The 18017-nt window shown below is 39.2% G+C and overlaps 1 protein-coding gene across 2 annotated transcripts; it reads left to right on the top strand.

Annotated features, from left to right (window-relative positions):
• The first annotated feature begins 3687 nt into the window (after positions 1-3687).
• Positions 3688-17947, top strand: vrk3 (VRK serine/threonine kinase 3). 2 transcript variants are annotated; one of them, XM_085354638.1, is made up of 16 exons: positions 3688-3734; positions 6802-7013; positions 7097-7180; positions 8437-8550; positions 8647-8799; positions 11422-11568; positions 12504-12547; positions 12700-12766; positions 13503-13587; positions 13685-13787; positions 14766-14858; positions 14948-15080; positions 15521-15638; positions 15719-15777; positions 15862-15998; positions 17623-17947. In XM_085354638.1, exons 2-15 carry the CDS (start codon positions 6803-6805, stop codon positions 15996-15998), a joined length of 1548 nt encoding a protein of 515 aa, XP_085210764.1. In that variant the 5' UTR covers positions 3688-3734; position 6802; the 3' UTR covers positions 17623-17947. The 2 variants fall into 2 exon arrangements, with proteins under 2 accessions (XP_085210764.1, XP_085210755.1); XM_085354629.1 differs by having other exon boundaries at positions 7097-7189.
• Positions 17948-18017: the final 70 nt, after the last annotated feature.

Raw genomic sequence — 18017 nt, 5'->3', positions numbered from 1 at the left:
CATATATTCAAAGGTGAACTGCAATGCCACAGGTTTTATGAATATACTTGCTTTAGAGATAAATTAGCTATTTATGGATCTTTAGGTTATGTTCTACTGATGCTCTTCTGAATGTTAAGCTGTAATCTCACCGGTGCCACAGCAAGAGGAAATGTAGCTCACAGTGACCATCCGGTGTTAGCTAGATGGACAAGTAACACTCTTTAATTTCCTTCCTAAATCTTTGTGCTTGTTTGCCTGCAAAATTACAAAACTCTGTTTCACTAAATCATCTAAACTTTATTATGTACAGTTAAGTCCAATAATTACTAAAAAAAAAAAAGTACATTCAGTAGTTAGAATGAATTAAATAAAGTGATTTAAAACAGGGCAATAACTCAGGAACGGGGATGATTCGGGTTATCTATCCTGCGGCTGAAAACAGACGGTTGCAGAAAATGTTTAAAAACAAACTTTTGTGCATATTTGGACTTTTTTGGGCTAAACATAATACTCAGTTTTATATTTTAAGCTAAAAATATCAGTGTGTGGACTTTCAGATTACTTTTGAGGAATATTTTGGAGACTAAAAATGATCAAAATGGCTTCTGATTAAATAAATGCAGAAGCCTGTTGTTATCCCAATAATAACACTTGTGTCTGAAGAGAGGCTTTGACTAATTTCCTGAATTTCACCCAGATTTTCAGATTTATCATCATTTGTAGTATTCGTAAAGTCCCGAAGACCTTGACAAATAAATATTTATTACTCCAGAGGGGCGTATTACGAAGCAGGTTCAGCATATCCAGGCTTCCCTGGCGTTGCCTGGCTGAATAATACTTAAAAACCCAGTGGTGTGGTGGGAAAATCAGGCTTTCTGCTTCAGACTCTGAGCACACTCGCATAAAACAGCGTTTTTGACAACTTGTTTAATGTCTGAAGCTTTTAAACATTCAAACGCTACTCGGTGTGTTCAATTCCGATGATTTCCCATCACTTTAGTTTATCGGCAGATTAAACCGAATGTAAATTATAGAATAACTACGATAACTCAAGAAGGATGTTACCTAGGATTTTCAAACTGTTTCTACTGCTACTACTGAAAATGTCAGATGAGTTCAAATCTCAGTGAACTTGACCTCGAAATCAGAGGTCAGAGCTTTTAATGCGACCTGACTAGATTACTGTGGTAAAACCAAAGTTTCTGCTCGTATTTACAGTATGCTCCAAGTGCTAAAGGAACACATTTCACACATGAAAGCTGCAGAGCCTTACCTCACTAACGCGAAGCCCAGCTGTAAGGTTACAGCAGTGCTAACTGTGCCTCACACTGTTGCTGAAATTCAGGCGGCTATGCAGAAATTTCACGTTGGCTGCTTGATCCAAATCTGCTGCTAGTCTGTTTCACACTGCTGGGTTTGCAGCTACTAGATAACAGGTTAGAAAACCGATCAGTTACATTTTTAGGCTTTATTCACCATGTTACAAAATCGTGTTCACATTGATCCGGTGGTAGACTGAAGTGAAGGGAATTTAAATATACTAACTCAAACTTTATTTTACTGCTGAATGTGATTGTGATAATTGGAGATTAACGATTTCCTGCAGGATTACACTTGGTCTTCCATTTTGCTGTTTAGATCTCTATCACTTAGTCTTTGTCTAAAGTTGGTGATACACCGGAGACTCATTTCTATGCAGAATTAGAGGGAAATCATACATCAAAAGCATCTTTTTATGTGAGTGTACGCAAAGCCTGAAGCAGAAAGTTAACAAAGAAAGCTGATACTGCAGGTTCAGGTTTTGTTAAGCTAGTTAACGCCAGAAAAGCCTGGCTATGTTGAGCTTAATTTGTAGGAATCCCCTCTGGCTTGTCCTTTGACTGTGTGTGGATACTGTTTATTTATCAGCACCTGTGGATATAAAAACAAAAGCACCTGTCGCTGTTGCTTAATTCTCAGCTCTTTCTTGGTTGCACACTGTTGCTGAATGTGTTTAAAACTGATGCGCTCGGATGCTGTATTATATTTAGGGCAAAAAAATGGGGCTTGCACTTTAGTTTACAATCAAGGTATTCATTTAATCTTTCAGATCAATTTTGTACCTCTGATATTTACATTAAACACTGAAGTTACATTTTATTTATGAAAGTTTGAGAGTGATGTTTTAGTTGAGTCACATTATTTGTCACCGAAAATGAGATTTGATCACATAAGAAAGGCAAAACTGAAATGTGTCATTGTCAGTTGTGCCATACTTTCATATGCAAAATGTGTAAATTATATCCAGAAATAAACATTTGTATTTATGTATCTGACTGTTTTATTTAATTATTTTCCAATTCTGAGTATAATTAATACCAGATGCTTGTTATGTTATCTGTGCCAATATTCAAACATGCAACACTGACACTCTGATTTAAATTCACAGATTTGTACAAAACCTTTCAGACATTTAATGAAAAATTAATACACATTTCTTTAGCTTGTTGTGAGTACACGAGAGATGGATTTTTTTTTTTTTTTCACCATTTCTGTAGCAGGAGACTGCTTCGGTTTTCCCACAGGCTGCTACAGTTATAGCTTCCTAAAGTCTCATGTGTATATAAAAAGTATGTTATGACTTCTTAGAAACAAAAAATAATTCTGAAATAAAGGTTTTAACAGCAGGACCTTGGGTGTAGTCAGTCAATCACATGGCAGCAACTAATTTAGGCATGTAGAGATGGCCAACATAACCTGCTGAAGTCAAATTAAGCATTAGAGAAGGGAAGAAAGGTGATCTAAGTGACTTTAATCATGCCATGGTAGTTTGTACCAGACTCCTAATCTGCTGGAATTTTCTCACAGAAACCTCTCCAGGATTTACAGGGAATAAAAGTTGACATCTATCAGTCTGGAAAGGGTTACAGAGACATTTAAGGCTTTGGGACTCCAGTGAGCCACAGTGAGAGCCATTAGCCACAAACTGACAAAACTTGGAACTTTCCGAGGAGTGACCGGCCTACCAAAATTACTCCAGGAGTGCATCAACAACTCATCCTAGAGGTCAAGAATGATCCCAGAACAACATCTAAAGAACTGCAGGCTTGTCTGGCCTCAGTTAAGGTCAGAGTTCATGATTCAACAAAAGAAAGAGAATGGACAAAAATGGCATCAATGGGAGAGTTAGAAGGGGAAAAATCATTGATGACAAAAAAGAATACAAAAGCTCACATTTGGCAAAAAGATATTATGATGATACCCAATATTTTTTTTTCACAGTCACATGTTTCAGATGATCAAACAAATTTTAAACAAATTGAAAAAAAAAAAACCTCAGGAAGGAAGCAAATAGTTTTTCAAAGCATTGTATCATTGAATAATTAAAGCTACCATGAAAACATTTTCAAACAAAAACTAACGTGAAACGAGAAAATTCGCTTTGGAAAGTGAACTAACGGGAACAACTAAAATGAATTATAATGAAACAGACTAATTATAAAATACAAAACTCTTATAATCCTGCTTTGTGCATCGAGAGGCTCTAAGGATTTAGAAGTGAAGTGAGAGTAAAAGCCAGGAGATGGCAGTAGTGCAGCATCTTTGGATGCAAGCTACCGTTAAAAATGACAGAAGAAGAAGAAGATCTCACTTTGTGGTTTTTAGCACAGCTGGTTGCAACTGTCCTGAAGTCTTGCAGAGGGCAGCATTGCGCCTGCGTAGCTCCACCTGTGAGATTGTCAATGCGGTGAAGAAGAAGCAGCAAAACAAAGGTACCAGACGTTTTAACTGTTTGTAGGTTTTTATTATATACGAACAGAACCAGGTGCAAAATTTTTAGACTTATTTTAAACAAAAGTTAATATCAGTACTTTGGCGGCGCTTCCGCCCGAAAGGTTTTTCAAAGTTTTGCTTGACTTTTAGCTAGCTAACACGAATGTTTGGTCAGTATATGAGTGTTTTTTATTTGTTAATTAAACTGAAAGCGGCAAACACGCTGAAATAAACTTCATGTGAAACGTACTCGGTCTTCAGCTATTTTATATTTTCTAAGTAAGGAGTTCCTGTCGCGATAAGGACTGTAGTTTCCTTTACGCCCCGTTTAAACCTCTTCTTAACGGTTCCCTGGAAAAAGTTATGCAACACAATCCAGCAGGCAGAGCTTTGCTAAATGTGGAGCCACCTTTGATTCTGAAACACAGCCTGAAATCTCTTAATCAAGCTTTCTAGTAATTTATTTAAGTAGTTTTCAGGAATAGCTTTCCAGGCTTCTTAAAGGACGTTCAAAGTTGCTCTTTGGATGTCAGCTGCTTTTTAGTCTGTTCTCTGTCAACATGATCCCACAGGCTTCAATAATGTCGAGGTCCGGGCTCTGGGGAGACCAATTCATGACTGGTAGTGTTGCACTGTGTGTGTTTTCTGTGCAGGTGTTTTTACTGTGTTGGCAGTGTGTTTGGGATCACTCTCAAACTCCCTGTTTCTCTTTCCTTATACATTGATTCTTGACAGCTAATGAAACCATTTCTGATTAAGCTTTTGTGAACAGTAGCTGGATCAATGTTTTGGAGATAAAGTATGTGAATTTCAGGAGCGGGACCACGCCTCCAAACACGCTCCTTCCGGTTCTTATCTCTATACGAGTCCCCCAGTTCTACAAACTGTTCGTTTTCGTGCCAGGCCCGGGAACTGCTGCCAGTACCCTTTGAGGCCTTCCCCAAACCGCAGCTCAGTTCATGTTTAAGCCCTTCATCTTTATCTATTAAAACGCTGTCATACATAAAATGACTTCATCACTCAGGGCCTTTTTCAAGTCTTTGTTGGATTTTTTTTTTTTTTATCTGATTCTTAAGAACACGACTTTCTCTTCTTGTCTTGTGACACTTGTTCTTTTTTAAGGGCACACTGTACATCCCACTGAGACATATCAAGTTTTCAGCTAATAGCTCTGAGGTTCACCTTGTTGTTGCAAAAATACTATTTTATGTCTGTTAAACTGTGTTATCTTTGACACTATTCATAGATTCATTTACTTTAACATAATATTTTAAGTTATATTTTGCTAAATTTTCAGTTATGTGTGGACAACACTGGTTCATCCCTTAGTTTAGGTGCCCCTTTTGACGTTTGAACGATTTATATGTCAGTGTTAAATGGACTTAAAATGAGTGAAAAGGCAGCTAATGTCCAAAGAAAGACCTTCGGAAAGCCTGGAGAACTATTGCTCAATACCCCTGTGAAAGAATCAAGAGTATGCTTCCTTGGAACCACAATATAAAGAAATGAGGGGTGGTTCAAGACTTGCACAATAGTGTATCATTTTTGCATGTTTCACAGGTCAAAATTGGTCTTTATGTATCTTATATCGAGCACTGGTCCAGGCACTGCATTTATCTTCTGTCTGAAATGAGATATTTAATTTCTCATTTTAACTTTGTTTTGGTGCTTCTCCCAAACATAAGTGTTGCTACATGTACATGAGCTGACTGTTTGATAAAGACCATGTCTTCCATAAAAAGTCAACAGTGTAAAAAAAAAAAAAAAAAAAAAAAAGGTCAGAAACTCAACATTTAGCACAGTCTAAATCTCGAGTTTTTATTTTTTCTGAGAGGGATTTCTTGAATGTGATCGTACCTCATTATTTGAAGCTTTGGTTACGGTTAAAGAGTATCTATAATTTTAACAGCATTTATATGATTAAAGTATAAAAGATGCTCTCTAAGTTGGGATCTTTACCTCTAAATTAATTGTCTTAAAAAAATATGTCTAGAATTTTCAATAAATAATCTTTTAGGTACTGTTTGTAAATTACTTTTTATGAGTTTTAAATCTTCCAAAATTAACTAAAGCTGTCAACAGAGTGTGAGGAGACAACTACTATGACTTTATGTCCAAACCATCTCTATACTGTATGGTGAGATAACTGAAGTTGAAATGGGGCCAAGCTATACTTTCATGTAACACCAGTTTGTACCCCCAGGTGATATAGTGGGTCACCACAAGGTTTGTTTTTTTTAACCTGGCAAGTAATCAGTAATATGCTGGCTCCATCCATGAGCCAGAGTGTTGGTGGAGGTGCATAGTGAAGATCAGAGCGAGATTCTTTGTGGATCTACAGATATGATAGGGTGCCAACTGTGGCGCTCCATGAAGGAAGTCAGTCAGGAGTAGAAGTAACAGATGGTTTCAAGGTGGGAGTTAGATTACTTCAAGGATTGGCTCTGAGCCTCTTCTTGTTTGCAGTGGTGATAGACAGAACTATGTTTGCAGACAACATTGAGCTCTGTAGGGAGGGAGGAGTGAAGGTGGAGGCGATGCTGGAGAGAGAAGAATGAATCATCTCAGGACACCTGCTGATAAAATGCTGCAGAGGGTACAATGCTGAAAAACCTACCATTAAGAAAGTGGATGGATGTTTTTGTTTTGTTTTTTTCCCCCATACTTAAAGCTTAAAATCTCATGTAGTCTTTGCACTCACTAAAGCTGTCCATTTTTGCAGAGGGATATATTAACATTCATAGCCTGGTTTATATAATATTACCTCTGCACTGATAAAAAGAAATATCCAGAATCCTCTCAGTAAACTCATGTTTACTTTGGGAGTAGAATTATGAACTTGACTTTATTTTCTGAAAACTTTTTTGTGACACTTGCAAAGCTTTTGTGAAGACTGGTGTGGCTAAAAACTGTACTACGAATTCATTTCTAACAGAGTTACCAGCCAACAACTGTCAGATTGTTTGTGTGTAGTTTCCTGATCCACACGATAAACTTCGGACAGATACACGACGTGGCTGGAGCAGATGATTGATGTATAATCATGTTTTATCCTCACTCTTGCAGAATGCCTTTCCATTTCTGCCCCCAGTGTGGGACAAAGTTACAGCCTGAATTCAGATTCTGTCCTTCATGTGGGGAGAAACTTCCCGGTCCTGAAAGTCCATTTCAATCTGAATCTGTGAACTCAAGTTTCTCCTCGCCTCTGAGAAATGCAGCAGCAACATCTGTAGTTAATCCAAGCCCCACTCCAAGCACGAGCTGTGAACTCAGTACAGGTGAATACAGGTGGCAGTATGTCATCAAATAAATACTTAAAATACCAAGTAATTTAGCTTTAACAATCTCTCTCTGTGTCCAGCCCAGGGATTTGACACTTTAAGTTCGTTAACACCACGTCCTGCACTGCGAAGGACTCGCAAAACCCTTTGCCTGGACAAAGAAGGTAAAGAAGGTAAAGGAGATCATACAGGTTATCCTGTTAAGATGTCAGTTATAATGAGGTATGAAAACAGCATGAGTAAATTCAGCTGGAGCAGGGATGTCAAACCAAAGGGTTCAGCTCCCTGAAGTGTTTAGTTCTAAAAAACTCCACCTTTTGTAGCTTCACTGTGATTCCAGCTGGGGCCTTTCTTTGTGGAGTTCGTGCACTGGTGGGTCTGAAGACCTCGAAGTGTATAGAACAAACTTATAGTTAAAGTGCTTTGTAAATGTGAGTACATTACATTACACTGAAAGGCCATGGGAGGCTCTTCTGGCCTTTAGAGTGAATTAAAAATCACTTGGCTGATGGATGGCCCTGGAGTTTGGAATCGGGCTGGTAGATCAATGGTGCAAGAAAGCTGTCCTTAGTATACATTCAAGTACTGTGGCTTACATGTGGCTTATGATCTAAGCCATGTGTTTTATTCATGCTGTAAAATACTTGAGTTCTGGATCGATGACTTCATGAATGTCTGTTTTGTATGTTGTTGAGGGTTTTTTTTTAAGATTTTGAAAATCTGTTGGGGTTTTTTTTTTTTTTGGCCTTTTCTGGCTTTATTGAATAGGAACAGTGAGGAGTGACAGGAAAGTGGAGGGAGAGAGAGAGAAGAAGACATGCGGCAAGTAATTTCGGATTCAAATATTGGCCGGCCGCTCTTAGCTATACACCATGTGGTTGCCTGCTCACCCCAGTGAGCTAAACCGGCTCCCCATGTCTGATGTTTTAGTGACGCAGATAAATACGAACCCTTCATTGATGTTTTGGGGGTTCACTTGTTCCCTGTACCTCTGTGCAACAAAAAAAAGTCTTTCTTTTACATTTTTGTTATCAGCGTGTCGTATCTCACACCTCTGGAAGTCAGCTAAACCCTGATCCGGTTCCTTGTGGCTTCAAAGATGTGATGTCATTTCTCACAGTCAAAGGAAGCTTTATTCCTTTTTTTTCCCCCCAAAGTTTTTTTTTATTGATTACTTTAACTCTTTACTCACTGTGCCTATAGATTACTCCACTTATTTTGTTCGTGTTTGTAATTATATTTGTCCCCCAGTTATTTATTACTTCTAAGTATATGTTATTATGCTTATTTGGATGCATAACCTTGTAGCTTATATTTTTTATGTTTGTCCAGACTGCTTTGTCTGGACAAACTAGTCAAATTAGTCATACTCAATCACAATCAGTTGAAGCCCTGAACCAGAAGTACTTTGCTTCCACAGATAATGACGCTGGGTTGCAGGAATCTCCACCAAAGAAGAACACGGTCACCTTTAAACTCGACACTGGGGCGCAGCCAATCGTAGAGTCTCCTGTTGCAAAATCTCCTCGATCTGGTGAGCAGAAGCACTGATTTATCTGCCCGTTCCTGCAGTTCTTTTATGAAATCTCCATTACCGTTCCTCTTTGCTTTGTTAACTGTTGCTGTGTAGTGCAAAGGAAAGGGAAGCTCTGCAGTCCTTTGAAAAAGCAGGAAGAAGAAGAAGAAAAGAAGCTGTCTGCAAAAACAGGCTGGATAGAGGGGAGATCAGCAGTAGATGGAGCTTCACCTGTTTCCTCACCAAACTCTAAGTCTCCTGCAAAAGGTGAGCTACACGTTGAATGATGTAACAGGAGCATGTTACACACATTGTTAAGTACACTGATAGGTTTGTATAAAGATCACAAAATGTTTAATGATCGGGAGCTTTATTGTTGTTCTGGTGTCGTTACAATCACCACATTTACTGCAGTTTTATTGCTGTAACAAGAGTAATCATTCATTTCTCTTAGAATATCTATTCAATTAATAATTTAATTACATTTTTCCCCCTTAGGCTTTTCAGAGTTACCTTTAAATTTAACCACTTCTTTTACAGAAGTGCTATGGTTCACTTATATACAAGAAAATCTCATGGGGGCCCCCCAATCTTAAATCCAATCAAAAATTCCTAATGCTCAACAGTCATGTGGAAAGCTTTTAAGGAGAACGTGTGAGAAACCTGCCACTCGGACACAAACTTCAATACAAGAACATTACATCTAGTTAAGACTAAGGAGTAAAGTCACAAACTAACCACCTCATCTTAATGGATTTAATTCACTTTTTATATAAATATTTAAATGCTTTCTGAGTGTACATACTTGTGAGTAATTTCAAACTGAATTTGTGTTTCTGTGGCCCACCTGCAGTACCTTTGCAGCCCACACTTTAGGAATCACTGTTATAAACAGAATTCACATAAAGCTTCTGATACATGAGAGGCAAATAGTAATAATAAAAACTAAATCCAAAGCTTCCCAGCGTGGATTAGTTTCAGCTTAGTAAAATAAATTTATCAATAAATTAAACTTAAGTTAAATTAAAATCAGTAAAGGCAAGGCAAGGCAAGGCAAGTTTATTTGTATAGCACAATTCAACAACAAGGTGATTCAAAGTGCTTTACAGAGACATTAGAAACAAGAACAAATAAAAAGCATGATTTAAAATTGATTAAAACAAGCAAAATAACTAACTAATTAACAAACAAACAAAACAGTATATAAAATCGAAACAGATAAAATCAGAACAGTAGATAAAATCAGTAGTTAAATGTAAGTTTTGAAATTTAAGCTTAAAAGTGTGGATTTGGTGCTTTATTCAAATGCAGCTGAGAACAGGTGAGTCTTCAACCTGGATTTAAATAAACTGAGTGTTTCAGCTGATCTGAGGCTTTCTGGGAGTTTGTTCCAGATATAAGGAGCATAAAAGCTGAATGCAGCTTCTCCGTGTCTGGTTCTGACTCTGGGAACTGATAAAAGACCGGATCCAGATGACCTGAGGGATCTGGAAGGTTCATACTGGGTCAGGAGGTCACTGATGTATTTTGGTCCTAAACCATTCAGAGCTTTATAGACCAGCATCAGAACTTTAAAGTCTATCCTCTGACGGACAGGCAGCCAGTGTAAAGACCTCAGAGCTGGACTGATGTGGTCCACTTTTTTGGTCTTAGTGAGGACTCGAGCAGCAGAGTTCTGAATGAGCTGTAGTTGTCTGACTGATTTTTTAGGTAGACCTGTAAAGATGCTGTTACAGTAATCAAGCCTACTAAAGATGAATGCATGGACTAGTTTTTCCAGGTCCTGTTGAGACATCAGATCTTTTATCCTTGAAATATTCTTGAGGTGATAGTAAGCTGACTTTGTTATTGTCTTAATGTGTTTTTCTAAGTTTAGGTCTGCATCCATCACTACACCCACATTTCTCGCCTGGTTTGTGGTTTTTAGATGTATAGATTGAAGTTCTCTGGTGACCTGTAATCGTTTTTCTTTGGCGCCAAAGACTATTACCTCAGTTTTGTTTTTGTTTAGCTGGAGAAAATTGTGGCACAACCAGTCATTAATTTCCTCAATGCATTTACCAAGAGCCTGTACAGGGCCTCGGTCTCCTGGTGACATTGTGATATATATTTGTGTGTCATCTGCATAGCTGTGATAGTTTATTTTGTTGTTGTTTATAATCTGTGCCAGTGGGAGCATGTAAATGTTAAACAGAGGGGGTCCCAAGATCGAACCTTGGGGAACTCCACATGTGATACTTGTCTGCTCAGATGTGAAGTTACCTATTGATACAAAGTATTTCCTGTTTTCTAAGTATGTTTTGAACCAGTTTAGTACAGTTCCTGAAAGACCTGTCCAGTTCTCCAGTCGTTTGAGTAATATGTTGTGGTCAACTGTATCAAATGCTGCACTGAGATCCAGTAAAACTAGGACTGACATTTTTCCACTGTCTGTATTCAGACATATGTCATTAAACACTTTTGTCAGAGTGGTTTCAGTGCTGTGGTTCTGTCTAAAACCTGACTGGAAGGCATCATAGCAGTTATTCTGTTTTAAGAAGTAACTGAGCTGTTGAGAAACTGCTTTTTCAATGATCTTACTTAAAAATGGGAGATTTGAGATCGGCCTGTAGTTTTTCATTTGTGTCTTGTCAAGATTGTCCTTTTTCAGTATAGGTTTGATTACAGCAGTTTTTAGTGGTTCTGGTAAAAAGAAATAGTCGTCTTTCTTTCTTCCATTTCTTCTAGTGTGCAGAAATTTTTTACAAATTCTTTGTACAAAAAGATTTTGTTGAGTCGGTCACAGCACAGCATACTTTAGGTGTGTAATTTTGTGTGTGTGTGTGTGGGGGGGGGGGGGGGGGGTTATTCCTGCACTAATTAATTTGAAGTGTTTTCATTAACTTGCAGCAACTGGAAAAAATAAAGGCAGGAAGGCAAAGCATGCATCCTTTGTGGAACCGCTGCCTGAAGGTGAGGAGGTGACCGACACGACCGGCAAGAAGTGGAAGCTGATCAGGCAGCTCAGTCAGAGCGCAACCGAGCTGCTCTACGAAGGTAGGACTGGTCACAAGACATAAGGGGAACACATGAAAACAAAGACAAATGTACAATTGAAGAGTTTGACTCACGTGAAATAGTCGTGGTGATTGCTGATGTGCTGTGTCCCACTGAGCAAACTCAATATGAACAGCTGGCAGAAAACGTGTTTGAGGGAAGTCTAGTTGAGTTGTTGCAGCAGATGTTTCTGTGATGCATCGACCAGCTGTTATTGTCACTGAGAAGGAATATGGTCGCTGTCCCCAGAGTGTAACTATAAGCACACGTCTTTAAAAGGACTCACTCAGTGCAGCGTGTTCGGTGATGTTCTGGCATCCAAATCAGCCTGGGTGTGCTGAAGGAGCTCGGTGTGGTTTCTCATGGGAAGGAACTGATGATGAGCAGGGAAGGGCTGATTGGCTCTGAGCACAGCTCGAGTGGTCTGTATTCCCATAGTGAAACCCCTCACACGTTTATCAAAGAACCAGGGATTACGTTAAGTAACCCAACATCGCTGGCAGATGATAGTCCATGGATTTGAGATTGCATTTCAGCAAATTCTCTACATGCAGATGTTTTCTATCAGAGTACAACCAAAGCTGGATCATGCGTGACTGGTCAGAAGCTGGAGTGATTTACAAAAATCATGCCCCTCATCAAGGTTTTTAACCTTTAAAGTGATACTGGATGTACTATAAACTACAGCATACCACAAATAGCGAAACATAATAACTGCAGCCCACATTTAATGCAATCAGTCAAGTCTATATTCTATCTGTTTGAGTCCAGTAAACTTTATTAAAGCAAAGAAAGGACTAATCCAGTGTAGCTGGTCAACACTGCATTGCACTCCAGCAGGATAAACCAGTTGACTATTTATTGACTTAGAAAAGATAAATATTAATAGGAAATTTTATGATCACAGATGAATAAAGCGGTTTTTCTCTCTTCAGTTTCTCGGCCAAGCTCAAAGGAGTTGAATCACACCCTCAAACTGGTGAGTACAAACGGTAGATAAATGTGTCTGCTTTTCAGTTTATTTCCCAATAATCCGTTGAATTGCTCTCTACTTTGTTGTAATGCTTCTTCTGCTCCTGAATTTCCCTGTGCCAAAAAAAATCAAAGTTATATTTTATTTTTCACTTTTAGGGAACTAAAGATGGAAGAATCTTCAATGAACAGAACTTCCTGCAGAGAGCTGCTAAACCGGCGTCCGGTGAGGATTTATTGTGCTTTTCTGTCACGTTTAGAAGCCCATAATTACCAGAATTAGTTCCCAAAGCTGATTTTATTCTGATTTCAATAAAGACAGAGGATAAGTTTCTGTGACGGTTTCTATCACCTACGGAGGGTTAGGATGTTTTGTCTGTGCACAGAACATTCACTTTGACACAAAGGATTTAAATTACCAGGTGACTCAAAACTAAACTCTCAAAGGTGACAAATGAGTCAGAAAGAAACGCTAACAGCTGAGGCATGAAGCTGTAATACATCTGTTTGACTTGATAGGCATCAGAGGAGCATTGTTGTGTCTTTAACCCTCATCACAGCACAGCAACTTCACCCTTTGGCTTGTGGACTCCTGTTTTAAAACCTTGATTTGACGATTTCTGTCATCACATTCTCAGTTTTATTAAACCAGACGGCGAGGGCCGCAATCTCTAACAGGGGCCGTGAATTACAGATTGACCATCATGTGATATTCAAAGCGCTTAAGCTGTTGATTTAGTGACGAACTCTTCAGGGAGGTGTATTCAATGATAAGGGTCATTTTCTCATAGATGTTTGTTTTATAGCGAGAAGAGTCGCCCTCTGCTGGCTGTGAGAAAGAATGTAGATTGAAAACTTTTCTGAACTGACTTTTCAGACTCTGAAGGCAGTGCATCTGTACATATACACAGTGTTTTCTGCCTGTGTGATGATTTTCCTACTAAAACTTGTTTTCTCTGTAGTGGAAAAGTGGGTCAAGCAAAACAAGCTGGACTTCCTGGGGATTCCTTCCTGCGTTGGCTTTGGTCTCCATACAGACTCGTACAGGTGTGAGCTTTACCTGCACATACAAAACATATGAAAGCATCTTACTTTGACCTGTAAATCTGTTTACATTAATTTCATTTTATTTTCGTTTCTGTAGGTTTCTAATTTTTCCCAGCATTGGCGAGTCGCTCCAGTCCATCATCGAGAAAGAAAATCAGCCTCTGTCTGAGGAAGTTGTTCTTCAGCTGGCCTATAGAATAGTTGGTGTTTTTGAATTGTCTAGTCACATAAATACTCTAAAAGTGGACCTTTTGTACTTTTTCCTCTTCTTAATAATGCTTATTTATCTCTTACTGGACTTTTGTGTAGACACAGTCTGAAACGAGCTGCTTTAGCTCCTCTTCCTTTAACCTTCTATTCTGTTCAGTTCAATTTTATTTTATTTATACAGCACCAAATCACAACAACGGTCACCTCAAGGCGCTTTATATTGTAAGGTAGAACTTACAATCATACATACAGAGAAACCCCCAACAATCATTTGACTCCCTATGAGCAAGCACTTTGGCAACAGTGAGAAGGAAAAACTCCCTTTAAACAGGAAGAAACCTCCGGCAGAACCAATTTTCCACTTCTGTTCACTAAACTGTGATGTTTTGCACTAACAGAGGTAGAGCAGCGACATTTAAAACTGCAGAAACTGCATGCACAAAGTAACGATGAAGAGCTTTCACATTGTGTGAGGTAGATGAAGGAAACAGTATACGAATGATAAACATACAGAGCCATTAAAAAAAATCTGTGTAAAATATAATGAGGTTATAAATAATCCCACTTGGTCATTTTAATCAATACCTGAGCGTCACCTCTGAAGTAAAAAAACAAAACAAAAAACCCACAAAAAACGAGCTCCTGCTCCACTCCTGAGACCCACTTCTTTAAGCCAGCTGGTTTCTGATTGGCTGACCTTCACAAATGGAAGGCTTGGACAGCAAGTGGGTGGGGCTTCTGGAGTTGTGTGTCTGAGAAGAACTGGAAAGCACAGTGATTACTTTTCTTTGTGCTGACCTGTTTATGTGTGCCCATCGTTGTTCCCATTTCACAAGCACTAGAGACAAAATTCTAATGGTTTTGGAAAGATGAGTTATTATTTTAATTTTAGAGCCAGAATTACAAAATAAATCCATTAGGCCTGGGCGATAAAGCGTTAAGAGACTAACTTTTCTTTTCCCTTGCAGTTAGACGTGCTGCACTACATCCATTCAAACGAATACGTTCATGCGGATATCAGTGCCGAGAACGTGTACATAAAACAAGGACAGAGGTCACAGGTAAGACGTGCTCTGAGCTTCAAACTGCACTACTCTGTCCTGAAGTGTGTGTAACCAGGCTGCTTCTGTGTGTTTGTGTGTGTGTCTAGGTGTACCTTGTAGGATACTGCCATGCCTTCAGGTACGGTCCAGGAGGAAAGCATGTGGAGTACCGTGAAGCCAGCCGAACGCCACACGAGGGCACCGTCCAGTTCATCAGCCTGGACGCGCATAAAGGAGCAGGTGTGTTGCCTCTGTGGTCCACTGAGCCATCTGTAGTCTGTCAGTGTCACTAAATCATACTTCATCGTGTAAGCTGCTGTAAACCAGAGCGCTCTGACCACGCTCTATCTGGCCAAACACTGGCTTCACATCTGCTTCTCCTTTCGGCTGCTCGTGCCACAGCGGATCATCTACCATCCTCCTCCATCACACCAACCATTTGCGTCACTACATCCATCCTTCTCTGTGGCTTTCCTTTTTTCTTTCTGCCTGGCAACATCCATGGCTTCACATTAGTATGATTTTATTTTCACATGTGAAGGTGGTTTTTGTTTTGTTTTTTGTTTTTACAGATTTTGAAGTTAAAAGGTACAAATTTCACCCGTGGAAAAACAAGGAGATGTTTTTGTAAATCTGAGGTCTTTTTTTGTTTACTGATTTTTGTCATCACACTCTTTCAGCTCCATCTCGCCGCAGCGACCTGCAGTCTTTGGGTTACTGCATGCTGCACTGGCACACTGGATTGCTGCCGTGGACCGAGCTCACTCAACCACAGCAGATAGCCACCGAGAAACAGAGGTAAGAGAGAGATAATCTGTCATTTTTGTGTAATTTTAACCTTCTGTGTGAAACAAAATGCAAATAACACATGGCTGCAGGTACATGGAGGATGTTCCTGCACTTCTGAGCCAGTGCTTTGGGAGGAGGAGCGTTTCCAGTGAGTTCCAGTGTTTCTTCTGTATCATATACCACATTTTCCTGCATTTTCTTTGGTGATATCTTTCTGTTTTTTGTGCTCCAGGAGCATTTCAAACGTACCTGACTGCAGTGATGGCTCTGCAGTACTCCGAGCAGCCCAATTACTCAACGCTGAAGGCCGGACTCAGCGACGCTTTAGTGCAGCTGGGGGCATCGGTGGAGGAGCCCCTCAATTTTTAGGTGAGGACACACCCGCCTTTACTGAAACTCAGAAATAAAGATGTTCACATGCACCTGAGGCAAGTTCAACATACCCAGAATAGCTTTTCTTTACCTGATGTCAGCAGTCAGCTCATTTACCTGCCTTCTGAATAAAAGGTCAACGAGGCTCAGGTGTTGTGTTTTAGGAGCATATTTTTAAAAAGTTGCTTTAAAAGTAAAAAGTTTAAACATATTCTCCAAGATCTTAATATTTCTCATTGATGCTCATCACATAGAGCCTCTTTGTATCTGCACAGAGATGGTGGTGCTGTTTTTAGACAGCTGATTGGTCACTGGGAGGTTGATTCATATTTGTTGATCTCTTAACAGATATAACAGCATAAGTTACCATGGTGATACCCCAGTAAGACTTGAAACATCTTTGTAAAACTAAAATTTTCAGATAAGAAAAGGAAGAAACTGAGATTCTGGGTTCATCCGATTCTGAGTTTCTCACAGGATTAATTTTTTTTAATTAATAGATCTGACCAATCAGGTCACTGCATTTGGCAACAAGTGCAATCATAGCTCAAAATGTGCGCCAGTACTTAATAAACAGTGATATAGAAATAGTAAGATAACACTATTTTACCTCAGACACAGCTGGACGCTGCTTCAGGTCAGTCGGCCTCTGAAATGATTTCTTAGCCTTCTCAGATGTGGCTCCAGCTCCGATGACAAGAGCTGAAACTGCCCCACTGACATCCTGAAATATGTACGAAAGCTGTTGTGATACAGCTTCTACTGCTGGATCAAACCATGAAATTCTCCCTGCTGCTGCCTTCTTCTGAGAATCGAATGAACCCAGAATCTCAGTTTCTTCCTTTTCTTGTTTAAAAACATCAGGACCAGCTCATCATCGCTTCATGTCGACTTCATTCTCTTTAGATTTAGTTTTTCTGAGGGCAAACCTTTTGTAAAAACCCTTTCAGTGTGTATACACGTTACATGACAAGTTCAGATCTGAAAAATTTAGAATTTCGTGTTGTTTATTTTTTCCCTCAGTGGGTAAAGACCTCAAGGCTAAAGACCCCTTGCTCAGCCTCAAAGCCTGTATCATAGTACAGGACTGTTCTTTGCAATCAGATATTAAAAAGTATTATTTATACACTGATGTCATTATGAATTACATCTGTTGGAGACATTATGTTTATTATTTACAGCACAGGATGCAAAGCTAGAGGTGGCAGATGAACATGAGGTAAAGATGCTTAGATTTTCATTGGGCGTCACTGAGATGGAGGGGATTCGAAATGACTTCATCAGCTCAGGGACAGCTCTGAGTTAGTGAAGCGGAGGGTTGGTGTTAGGAATAGGGTAAGATGGAGGTAGATGATCCGCTGTGGTGACCCCCAGTCAAAAGAAGACATACAATCTTCAGATAAAGCTGCCACCGTTTATATGAAAGGGCCCTTTATCTATGTAGCCGAACAGGCAAAATCCAAGCAGACTGAACGCAAACGGGGATTATTACTGTGATCAGATGAGATTATCAGAGATTTAATTAAACCAAACTGAAGCGTTAAAACTGACATCAACCTGACAGCGATGCTGCATATGTATCAAACCCTTTGAGTCTGACTAATCTTTGTTTTATTTTCAGAGAGATCGCACAAAAGAGACGACACTGAAAGATCCTGGAGTTTTCTTATTTTAAAGTCGTGTTTAAATGCTGATGCTTTATTGCACTGAAAGTCATGAGTTTATTAGGTAAACGATTCATTGGTTTTACAGTTTGTGTGTGTGTGTGGGGGGTTTATCATCTTTATGGACCTGTTGAGGCTTCTGTGGTTTTCAGCCTCAAAGAAATACAAGTTTTAAATTCCTAAAGCACTGATTTTTATATTTTGTGTGTTGCAGTGTTGTTAGGTAGTTAGATTTAACAGGGTGATTTTTATAACAGATGTTTTTTTTTTCTGTTGACTTATCCTGCTGAACATTTCAACAAATAAAATATCGACATTTCTTACAGTGACTCAGTGAGCTTTGATATTTTCT

The sequence above is a fragment of the Diplotaxodon limnothrissa genome, linkage group LG1 (assembly GCF_057381915.1).
Source record: "Diplotaxodon limnothrissa isolate DT_005_m linkage group LG1, D_limnothrissa_male_GT1.1, whole genome shotgun sequence".
NCBI classification, from domain to species: domain Eukaryota; kingdom Metazoa; phylum Chordata; class Actinopteri; order Cichliformes; family Cichlidae; genus Diplotaxodon; species Diplotaxodon limnothrissa.
This window is presented reverse-complemented; position numbering and strand designations above follow the sequence as displayed.

Bases quoted from the DNA above. Each gene is read 5' to 3' on its own strand.
- vrk3 (XM_085354629.1), top strand. From the start codon at position 6,803: ATGCCTTTCCATTTCTGCCCCCAGTGTGGGACAAAGTTACAGCCTGAA. The intron at 12,548-12,699 runs GTGAGTACAAAC...TTTCACTTTTAG, and splicing joins TGAATCACACCCTCAAACTG to GGAACTAAAGATGGAAGAAT. The intron at 15,778-15,861 runs GTGAGTTCCAGT...TTTGTGCTCCAG, and splicing joins TGGGAGGAGGAGCGTTTCCA to GAGCATTTCAAACGTACCTG.